General features: G+C 47.0%; 2 protein-coding genes across 17 annotated transcripts in view; one reads left to right on the top strand and one right to left on the bottom strand.

Moving 5' to 3' along the window:
* Positions 1–10936, top strand: part of FER1L5 (fer-1 like family member 5) — a 336005-nt gene that overhangs the window by 233248 nt on the left and 91821 nt on the right. The gene's annotated exons all lie outside the window — the stretch shown is intronic.
* The window catches only part of KANSL3 (KAT8 regulatory NSL complex subunit 3), an 80954-nt gene that overhangs the window by 40326 nt on the left and 29692 nt on the right, over positions 1–10936 (bottom strand). For 9 of the 16 annotated variants that reach the window (XR_014254184.1, XR_014254185.1, XR_014254186.1 and 6 more), the window contains exons 14-21: positions 10688–10844; positions 9150–9227; positions 7533–7724; positions 6984–7068; positions 6556–6686; positions 5561–5670; positions 4936–5158; positions 4454–4587 (exon numbers count right to left, since the gene is read on the bottom strand). Coding sequence is in view for 6 of the 16 variants with exons in the window: in XM_082427279.1 (XP_082283405.1) it covers positions 4454–4587; positions 4936–5158; positions 5561–5670; positions 6556–6686; positions 6984–7068; positions 7533–7724; positions 9150–9227; positions 10688–10844 (1110 nt within the window). In the remaining 10 variants the exon portion in view is untranslated. Of the gene's footprint in view, positions 1–4453; positions 4588–4935; positions 5159–5560; positions 5671–6045; positions 6152–6555; positions 6687–6983; positions 7069–7532; positions 7725–9149; positions 9228–10687; positions 10845–10936 lie in introns of those variants that run through there. The other 7 variants (XR_014254190.1, XR_014254191.1, XM_082427277.1 and 4 more) reach the window with 5 other exon arrangements.

Below are 10936 nucleotides of genomic sequence, written 5' to 3'. Positions count from 1 at the left end.
GAAGATGCCATGAATTGTTGAGCCCTGCAGCTTAGGAAGAAGGAAGCAAGCAAGGTAGAGAGAGTTGGCCTTTCTTCACAAAGGTTTTCCCCACCTCTCTAGATTTCACCTTTGGAAAACTCCTAAGAGGTCTCTGAGGATACAATAAAAGGGGGAAGAAGAAAGACACAGGAGAGCAGGGTTTGACAATCAAAACTGGAAAGAATCTGCCTCCCATCTGTTCACGCTGCCCAAAGGTGGGCTGTGCACAGATGAGCACTCCATCCTGACCAGGAGGTCTCCAGAGTGAGCCCACTCGCCCGGGGCTGCTGCAGGAGCAGCTAGAGGCTGCCTGCCAGCCTGACAAGGGCACTGTGTGGCCAGAGAGGAGAAAAACCTTGTGATCACAGTCAAGGAGTCCATTCCCAGGACCCCGCTGCAGGGCACAACACAGTCTCTGTCTCTCCCCTTCCTCCTGCAGCTTCTCAGCTGTAGGGTGTACATAATGGTCCAGTTCCATAAAGGAAACACACGGTAAATATTCATCACCGCCAGAAACAAAACACATAATTAAGTGCTTGCAAAGACCTTAGAGAAGTCTAGCCAGCGTTTACAACTTTTTTTCATTTTAAATTCATTCTCTCCATAAATATTACAGTATATAACCCAAAAATTTAAAAAAGGTTATTTTTCAAACTTACAACCATTATCACATATTAAAAAGGTTAATAATTCCTTAATATCAACAATTATCCAGTCAGTGTTCAAATTTCCAGGTGTCTTATAAACATCAAAAATGGGTGGTTTCTCAACCTTTAAAAATGTATATTCCCAGCACCTAAGGACATTCTGAGACAGCCCCTACTATCCCACCACCACAACAATCACTGACTTATGCCAACCTCCTCACTAGACTAGATGAGAAAATGCCCAGAGAAGTCAGGTGATTTGCCCAGGATCACACAGCTAGCTGAAGACAGAGGGCCTATGCTTTCCCTGATATCACATTGTCTGGTAGGCTGAACACTGAGGTAACTGTTAGACGCTTTTGAGTCAGCAAGTGTTAATCTAATAACACCTCCTTTGTCTAAAAGAAAACAATCACCACTAGAACCCTCCTACTAATTTTATACACCCATTTTACTGAGATAAAAACTGAGCTCTCAAGTTAATACCATCAGGTAGAAGTCAGATTTTGATCTTTATTCTGTACTTCAATTTAGCCATGGAAAAGGATTCTCAATGACCTCTACTCTTCTCAACTCTAACTAGCTCCCCCAGGCCAGAGCAAGCTGAAGAGGACCACCTAAGAGAGGAGGAAGAAACTCATGGTGGGGATCTGTGTTCTAGCTGTGCCTCAAATGTGGCACCAGCAAAGGATAAGACTGCCTGAAAATAGGCCCAAATAGCTTTATAGGTCATTTCCGTCAAACCATCAAGAAACTGATAATTTCTGTGCTATATAAATGTTTTGGAATATGAGGAAAAAAATGTTTCCCATCTCATTCTATAAGGATAGAATTATCTCTTTTCTACAACTGGACAAGGAAAGGATACACACAAAAAAGCAAGGGTGGAGAGGAAGACGACTATAGGCTAATCTTACTAATAAACATAGAGGTCAAAATCCTAAGTAAAATAAAAGCAAATCAAGACTAGACATGCTTTTTCCTCTGAAGCACTTAGCTTCTTTCTTTTTTTGTTTTGTTCTCCTTTGATGGAGTTTTGTTTCCTATACATGCACAATAAATTTAGGTATGTGCAAAACAAACACAATAGGACATACTGAACAAGTACTGAATCTGGAATTTAGACAGTTCGATACTAGGAAATCTTTGAAAGTAATGCATCATTTTAGCTGATTAAAAGGAAATGTTTACACTCATTCAGCTCATTTGATCCCAAAAGGGCAATGAACAAAATTTAAAACCCATTATCAAGAGAAAGGAAGAGAATAAAGATTATCTTAGCAAACTAGAAACATAATTGATATACTTCCTTAACTTGAGAACCTGCATTATCAAACAATAATAAGCTTGTGTAGAAACAGACAGGTCAAGGGTACAGAACAGGCCCTGTGTGTACAGTAATCTAGAATGTGAGAGCAGCTGATTTCAAATGAATAGAGGAAGGATGAATGGACTCGTCAATAAAGTTAGATCCTTACCTCACTTAGCATAAAAAAGTAAATTCCAAGTGGACTGAACAACTAAAGGTAAACAGATGAACAAAAGCAATATAAGAAAACACAAAAACAGAGTTTCAGTATGGGATGATGGGAAAGTTCTGGAGGTGCATGGTGGTGATGGCTGCACAACAATGTGAACACATTTAATGCCACTGAACTGTTAGCCTAGAAAAGGGTAAAATGGTAAATTGTATGTAAGTAAATTTTACCACAGTTTTAAAAATAAAAATTTTAAAAAACACAATAAGATTATATTCTTGCAATGGGAAGAGCTTTCTTAAGACACAAAACTTTGGAGTCATAAAGGGAAGAATTTGAAGATTTTACTACATAAAAATTTTTAATGCCTGTTTGATAAAAGATCCAGAAACAAAAATTAAAAGACAAGCACTTAATACTTCAACAGAGACGAAAAAAAATATAAGCAATTAACTGGAATAAAATATACGCAATTTGTATAATAAATAAAGGATTAACACCTGCATATATAAAGCTGCTATGAATTAAACAGATACAGGCTATGACAAACAATTCATAAAAGAAGACACACAACCTCATTAAGTAATCAAGAAAATACACATTAAAACAATTTCATTTTTCACCTATCAAATTAATAAAATAAAAAATACTGATTTCCACAACTGACAAAGGCATAGGAAAAGAGATACTCTCATCACTGTGGCTTGAATTGTAAATGAGCAAACCTTTTGAAGGGCAATTAGTCAGCAGCTAGCCAGATGTTAGATGCACAGACCCTCCACTTACTGGTCTCTAACCTGTAGAAATCTCCCAGAGGTACACAAAAATCATGAACAAGAGTATTAGCTGTACCATTATTTACGATATCAAAAACCAAAATATAACCCAACCCTCTAACGGGAGCTGATGAAATACATTTTTGTACATCCACCCAGTGAAATACTAGACAGCTACTGACAAGCAATAGATAGGTCTCTATGTAATGAACAGGGAAACATGTTTTATAAAAAAAGGCTAGTTACGAAACAGCCATACTCTGTGATCCAATATTTGTCAAAAAAATAAAATAAAATAAAATAAAGTACTTTGTATAGAAAGAAGAATCTAGAAGAATGCATATCAAGCTACCAACAAGGGGATATCATCTCTGGGAGTGGTATCATGGGAAATTTTCATTTTCTAAATTATATTATTTCTGTAATGTTTGCGTTATTTAAAATAAGTGATTGCTTTTGTAATTTAAAAAATAGGGGATAAAGTAAATAGAAACACCTCCGCCTCTCTGCACAAAGGCAGGGAACGGTAGCTATGATCCCCATGATTGCCAGGGAACAACCTCTGTGCAGTATCTTCCCCTACAGAGGAAGAGGCAGAAGAGCTCCTGAAACAGCTGGGAAGGGACAGGTGCCCAGCTCCTGGGCAGGGCTGGTGTGGTGGGAGTGAGGGGACAGGGCCAGGCCCTCAGTCAGGGCAGCCTGCACAGCACCGGGCCCCGTGCAGGCGGCCTCAGCTGAAAAGTGGACACTGAAGGAAAGGACATGCACTACTGGACTCAAACTATTTTTTTCTTTAACCTCTGATCTTTGGGTGGCTCTCAGATCACCATTTAAGATTAGAAACATTTTACTTGAAAAGGTCATAATGGAAATTAGATCAGCTAAGAGAAATCAATGGTGACTTACTTCCCGGGTAAGAGCTCTAAAAACCTAACTGTGCCCTGAAAAGACAGCAATGAACACAAAGATCTGGAATGGCACAATGCTGGAAAGTTGTTGGTCAAAGAAGGAGTATTAGCCAGTTAGCCTCTACCCAACCTCTGAATGACGAAACCAAGAATGAGAGGAGAAAACGATGGAGAGGGGAAGAAAACAGAAACATTAAATAGGCACTGAACATATTTACATATTTAATCCTCACAAAAATCCAGGGAGCGTTACAGAAAAGGAGACTCAAAGAAGTCCATGACTTGCTCAGTCACAAAGCTATGAACTCCAACCAACAAGGACCTACTGTATAGCACAGGGAACTGCACACAATATTTTATAACAACCTATGAGGCAAAAGAATCCAAAAAAGAATATATATAACTGAATCACTGTGCTGTACACCTGAAACTAACACAACACTGTAAATCAACTATACTTCAATTAAAAAACAAAAACAAAAACCCAACAACAACAAAGCTACAAACTCTGAATGTGGATGTGCATCTGGTCTGCCTACAAGTCCAGCTCCTCCAATCGGCCAGCCGGCCCCAAGCTTCCCAATATTGGAGGCTGTGTCCTCGGTCTTCCCAGGCAGACTCACCTGTGAGCTGGAGGGCAGCGCCTGGGAGGTGGGCTCTTCTGATGGGGCTGCTCCTGAGCCCATGGGGCTCAGTGTGGTGATTCGGCTGGGCTGGCCACGTAGTGTCAGAGTGATGGTGGTGGGGACCTTCAAGCCTGAGAGAGACAGACAGACAGAGGAGTAGGCTTTTTTGTCACAGCCTCCATTTCCCTTTCCTGGAGAGTTTCCTCCCCATGTAACATACCCCCATCAGCCTCCCGCCTCGGCTTCCTCCTCCCCAGCTGGGTCATCTATGCCCTATCAGTCAGTCTGAAAGGCAACAGGAACAGCCTGTGTTCTCTCAACATCTCTGGGGGATGGACCCACACAGCTGAATCCCTGAGGGTCAAGGCCAGGACCCTGTGGGGTTGGGTTCAACATCATACCTGGACCATGAGAGATGGGAAGGTCTTGGGGGAAGATCCCATATCTGGGAGTCCCCACGGTTCTCATGAGAGACTCACCTGAGGCTTGGTTAGAGATCTGAGCCAGGCCAGGGAGGCTGCTTGCCAACTTGGCGAGGCCCCCATTGGTCAGCAGCTGGTGGATGGCTGTGGGCTTCCCACCAGGAGTGGCACCCAAGGAGGAGAGAGTGGTGGCCACAGGAATGGTACGGACAATGGTGCTGGTGCCCGTGGTGATGGCACCCAGGCTCTGCATGGGGGTGGGCAACTTCACACTGGTGGCCTGTGGGACACACAAGCCCAGGTGATCAGAAGCTGTTGCCAACAGCAACGGTCGAGTGTGGAGGGCCCATACTGTTAACGGCTACCATGTATTCAGTGCCTACCACATGCAAGGTACTCTGCCAGGTATTTTCCATATATTACCTTCTTTAATCCTCAAAACAGCTCTGTGAGGGAGGTACTATCATTATCCTCATTTTACAAACAAGAAAACAAAAGATACAGAGAGATCAAGAAACTTGCCCAAGGCCACTTAGTAAGTGGTGGAGCCTTAATCTTTGGTAGTTCCCAGCCGTGAAGCCAGAAGCCTATTTGTCCTTGACCCAGCGTCCCTGCCAAAACCAACTAAGCTGAGGAGGCCTCCTCCCACACCTGCCCAGCCCAGTGGAAGGCAGATGTGCACCTGTGGGGCTGGCCCGGGAGAGGGGTTTGCTGGGAGGCCAGAGGTCTTGCTGCTGATATCCTGCAAGCTGAAGCTGAGGCCTTGGAGGAGGCTGCTGGCTGATGCGGCCCCTAGGAGAGGATACAGCAGACATCAGCACAGGCTCAGTCACTTCCCCACGAGCAGCTGTGCCTGTCCACCCTCAACAATCAACTGAAACACCAACACTCTTTCCCTCGGACATTCCCAGTGCTCTCAGAAAGACGCCAGAAGGGCTCCCCAAACACGCACGCTGGACGCCCACATGAGGAAAGGTACCATTCCTGACACACTGCCTTGGATTCATTCTGCACACCCCAACCTGCTCCAAACCACCTGTCCTAAATTTTGGACAGTTTTAGGAAAACCAAGGAGAACATGAATCCCACTTTTCAGAAATCTATCCCACCTTCCCAGGGAAGAGGAAGGACTTTTTAAGCCAAAAGAATCCCAAACACCTGACTTACACTTCACTTTACACACAGTCCAGTGGCCTCAAAGCAAAGAGGAAGGTCCTCTTGAAGGATCAGGGCATCTGCAGTGCCTTGGCCCTGCTGGGCTCAGGCAACTAGCCTTTCAGTGTAGGGTGAGGGCGGAGAAAGTGAGGAGACAAGCATAGGCAGAAAAATGTCTCATTTTGCTAATGCCCAGTACAGCACCATTTCCAGTTTTATTCAACCAGATGTGTTCAAAAACACCAAAATGAAACCAGTACATACATTTCCCACCAGCTATTTCTCCTTGCAGTACAGGAGGCATTACCTGCAGATTGGGACATTTACTCACTGCAGATATGAAGGCCCCAAACTCCCCTACCTCAAAGTTAATGCCAGCTCCATGCCAAGCTTCTACAACGAGCCTGAGGCCCAGAGCGTCCTCCTCCAGATCTAGCTCCGCAAGCCTTTCCCAGGACCACCCTCCAGCAGCAGCCCAAACAGACTTCGCTGGGAGGCAGGGAACGCTGAGCTACCAGATACCTGGGAGGGAGCTGCCAGGAGAGGTGGCCACCAGGCGGCTCTGGAGTGTGTGCAAGGCACTGGGAGCAGTGCTGCTGGAGACCACTGAGGACGCTGGGCTGGCTGAGACTCCCCCTTCAGCAGCACTTGACCTGGAGACAAAGGTAAGAGCTCCATTATCTAAAGGTCCCTGCCAACACAGGGAAGGTCCAGAATGGGGCCCAGCAAGGCTTTCAGCGATGGACACAAGGCTAGAACTTCGGTTTCTTCATCCTACTTTCTGAATCTAGCCTCTAGTCTTTCTAAAAAAGTCAGGCCTCAAGGAGAGACTTCAGGCCTTGAAGCAAGGGCTACAGGACTCTTTGTAAATTTTAAGTAATAAGCACTCAATGGACCAGCGAAAACGTGAAGAGAAAGAAGGGGACAGATAGACCGGGAGACAGACTCACTTGGTTGTGGTGAGAAGCCCTGTGAGCTCCTTGGCCCCTGCGGAAGCTTGCCCCAGTGTCATGGTGATGGGCTTGCCTCCTGCGGCTGCAAAACAGAAAACCCCAAGGCCACTGGTCAGTCCTGTTTGGTCCTGACCTTTCAGGGTTCCAGAGGCCAGGCTAAATCCAAGATATTATGGAAAAGACTGGAAGATGAAAAATGAAGGATAACTACATTAGAATAGGAAGAGTTGGGGTTATTTTTTCCTTCTACTTTCTAAACCTTCTGGAATATTTTATTATCTTTAATTGAAACCAAAGAAGAACAAAATGTATGATGCTTTGAATGACCCCACAGCTTCCTCGGATCCTCGTTCGGCCTCCCTGATCCTACTTCAGGTGAGGTTGCTGCCCTCTTTCCCCCTATGTGCAACCTTTGCTGTCGTCTCCGGGTGCCTGTTGTGCTGAAGGCGAGGCTGAGCCGCCCAGCAAGTAGCCACCAAGGGGGCAATACTGTGCGCCTGGGACGGTTCTGTCGGTGTTTATTTAAGGAGGCCAAGAGAAACTCACCTTCTGGAGCTCCTCCTTGGGAAGGAGTACAAGGCCCTCCAGCTGTGTCCCCTTGGGAGATAAGGGACACCTTGATCTTCGGTCGCTTGGAGGTCTTACTGCCAGGAAGAGGACTGGAGGGATGGTGCCGCTTCAGCTGGACCCGGAGATCCTCTTTCTCGGCTTCCTCCGTTTGTTCTGATGAAACAGGAACTAAGAAATGGAGCTGCGGTGAAGTTCTCCACAATCCAAAACAGCCCGACAGATACTGACAGCCAGTACCAGCACTGGCATGGCTGTGTGGGAACACCAGGAAGAACCATCCCAACACGTGCAAGGAGAACGTCAACGCTTCAGTCCTGCCTCACTCGGGCCCACCTACGGTGCAACTCCACCTTGGCCCTCTCAGAAGAGGGCTCCATCCCCTTCCCTTACCCTGCCCTGGAGTTGGAAGGAAGGGGCTCCGAGTTGGTGGAAACAAAAAGAAAGGAGAAGACATCCTGACCCTGCCTGGCAAAGGCCAATCAAACAATAGAGGACTCACCACAGTGGACCTCAGCGGGGCTTCCCAGACTCAAAGAATGTGGCAACTGTCATGCCCTCCCCACATCACACAGCTGGAGGGCAGCAAACCGTTTCTGGAGAAGCAATAGAGGAGCAGGCTATCCAGTCCTCCCTACAAGGGAGACTTCCTCCAAGCTCTGAGTACCCCCCTGCCCTCAGAGCCCAAGGTTGAGGGTTTGCTTGCCGAATGGGGACAATGGGAAGGATCATCACCAGGACTTCAGGCTGGCTTTCAGTAACTCCTAGGCAGGTTATCTCAGCCAAGACAACTTTACAGTTCCTGCCCAGAGGTAACAGGGCAACAGTGGCCCAGGTCACAAGCTAGTCCCCAGGTCATTTGTACTAGTACAGAGAAAGGCCATCTGTTCACACATGGGCTTCCCCCTCCACTGCATCACACAGACTCATCCTGCACATGGCCAAGCCTCCCAGACTCTTAAGTTATCCTTCGGGTTTCCTCATGGATCCCCTCTCTTTAAACCTAGAAGCCCACCCAAGTCCTTCTTCTTAGCGCAGGCAACCAGGGGCGGAAAGGCAGGAGTCACACGAGAAATGGGAGGTGGCGGGGATGCCATGGGGCCACAGGGAGCTACTCCAGACCACAGTCAGGCCACAACCAGCTGAAAGGAAGGACTGCATCGACTAAAATCAGAATAGGAAGGAGGGAAAAAGGGAAAGGAGTTACAGGTTTATGCTTGGTAAGTGCTTGCAGAGGCCAGGATGGAAGCAGGAAACCAGAGGCAGGGAGAAAAACACAGGGAAATTCAGGCTCACAGGCACTGGCCTATAGGCACACACAGGAGAAGCAGAGCCAAGAGCCACAATAAGAGACAAAAGGAGAAAAACACCATGAGAGGCAAACAGAAAGAATGGGGAAAAAGCAAAGACCATGGAGTAATAAGCAAAAGGATCAGCAAAGAATAAAAAACAGAAGATAGAAAAATGCAGAGAGAAAAGAACAGGGGGAAACCAAACAGAGACAAATGAGAGGCAGGGATGGGAAAGAAATAAAAGGGAGAAAGGGAGAGAGGCAGAGAGCAGAGAGTGAAAAGGTGAGGAAAGAGCAATACTCACCAAAGAGACAGGAGGAGGTGCCGGGAGGAAGAGCTTTCCTCACCAGCATGTTTTGTGTCAGAAAAGCAGCAAACTGCGCTGGAATGAATCAGAAAGAATTACAGAATCACAGCCAGCCAGAGAAAGGAGAAAAAGAGAAGGAGTAAGAAAAAGGTATGAAAATGTTCTGGAAAATGGTCAACAGGGGCTTTTTCTGGAATTACTGCATGGGTTTGAAACCTGACTCTGCCATTTAGCAGCACCATGGAATCATCCATCAACTGAAGGTAATAAATGTACCTGCCTCATGGGGCCACTGCCCACACTCCACGAGCAACAGCAAGCCAAGTGCCAAGAAGAGGGCGAGGCACGCAGTGAGGGCCCATAACCATTAGCTGTTCTCGCTGCCCCACCTATGAGCTCTGCCGAAACCAGGCTGCTGTGCTGTGGCTCTCCTCCATGATGCTCTGGGTCCCATTTCGAACCCGGCTCACCAGTCAGCCTTCTAGAACTCCGTACAGTCTCCACTAATTATTGGCAAACTGCTGGCTCTCTCTTCATCAAAAGCCCAAGAAGACAACGTCCACTTGGAACTTGGCTCTGGCCACCACTGAAGAAGATGCAGGTCACACGTGGACCCTAGGGGCCCGGCCTCTTTTTCGCCTTCACCAAGCCACTCACACTTCTGCTCCTTGTTAGCACCACCACACGGGCAACCTCGTAGGAGGCCTGTGGCTAAGTCCTGATCCTTTGGCTCCACTAAAAGAAACACAGGGGAAGAGAGCAGACGAGCCTCCTGTCTCCTGTGCGTCTCTCTACTTGACAGCCAGCTCTGGCTGCTGCCTCTTCCCAGGCACCTGAGACCCTCAGATGATACACGCTCCTGGATACATCACCAAACACCAATGCCCAAGAGACCTCATGTCAGGGCTGCCCAACTGGATCCAAGTGGGCCAGGGGTAGAGCCGCTGCTGCTCCCCTCCCCACCCACCGAACACGCCTTTTCCACAGCTTCCTACATTGTGCTGACTGTTCTCCAAACTCTAATTTCAACCAAACAAATGTTTCCCAGCCTAATCGAAAACCTATCTGCAGAGACTCCTGAAAAACTTCACTGGAAGTCCCAGTGTGGGAATCTTAACTCTTCAAGGGCAAAACAAAGGGCGGGCACGACACCAGTGCAGTTGCCCTAGAATCTGATGAGCACGGCCAATCCCCTTGTCTGCGGGACCCGAAGAGCTCCCTGACTGCAGAAGAGGCTGGGCAGGGCCCGGAGTTGGTAAAAAATTTGAGGCCAATATACGTGTAGTCAGCTCATAAAGCCTAACTTCCCCAAACACCAAGCCAAAGCTGTAATTAGTGGAACTATACAGTCACACTAATATCACCTTTTGTGATATTTTACCCTTGAAAACAGCTCTCGGTATTTATTTCAACCTAATTTTGCCTGGACAGAAATGTCGGGAAAAAGCTGCAGATGCCAATACTTCCCAACTGCCACATGGCGTCAACTGCAGAAGACAGAACCCAAGAGAGGCCACCGGGCCAGGCAGCTATACCTTGAGCTTGTCTGTGGGTGAGCACAGCCTCTGTCCGCTGCACATGTCTCTTCAGCAGCTGAGTGCTTCCGATCTGACTGCACTTCTGGGCAGAGGCCACTGTGGTCACTTTGGTCTTGGGACTGGAGGTGGGGCTGCTGGACACACTGGAGAGATCCTGAGTAGAATAAGAAGGACAAGGGCCAAGCCAATGTCGTCCAGATTGACTGCCAATCATCAAGTCCCCCTGGAATTCCCCTCGTAGGAACT

Source organism: Balaenoptera physalus (genome assembly GCF_965194825.1).
Source record: "Balaenoptera physalus genome assembly, chromosome: 15".
Classification (NCBI taxonomy): Eukaryota; Metazoa; Chordata; class Mammalia; order Artiodactyla; family Balaenopteridae; genus Balaenoptera; species Balaenoptera physalus.
Note: the sequence above shows the minus strand (reverse complement) of the source record. Positions and strands in the feature narration are given on the sequence as shown.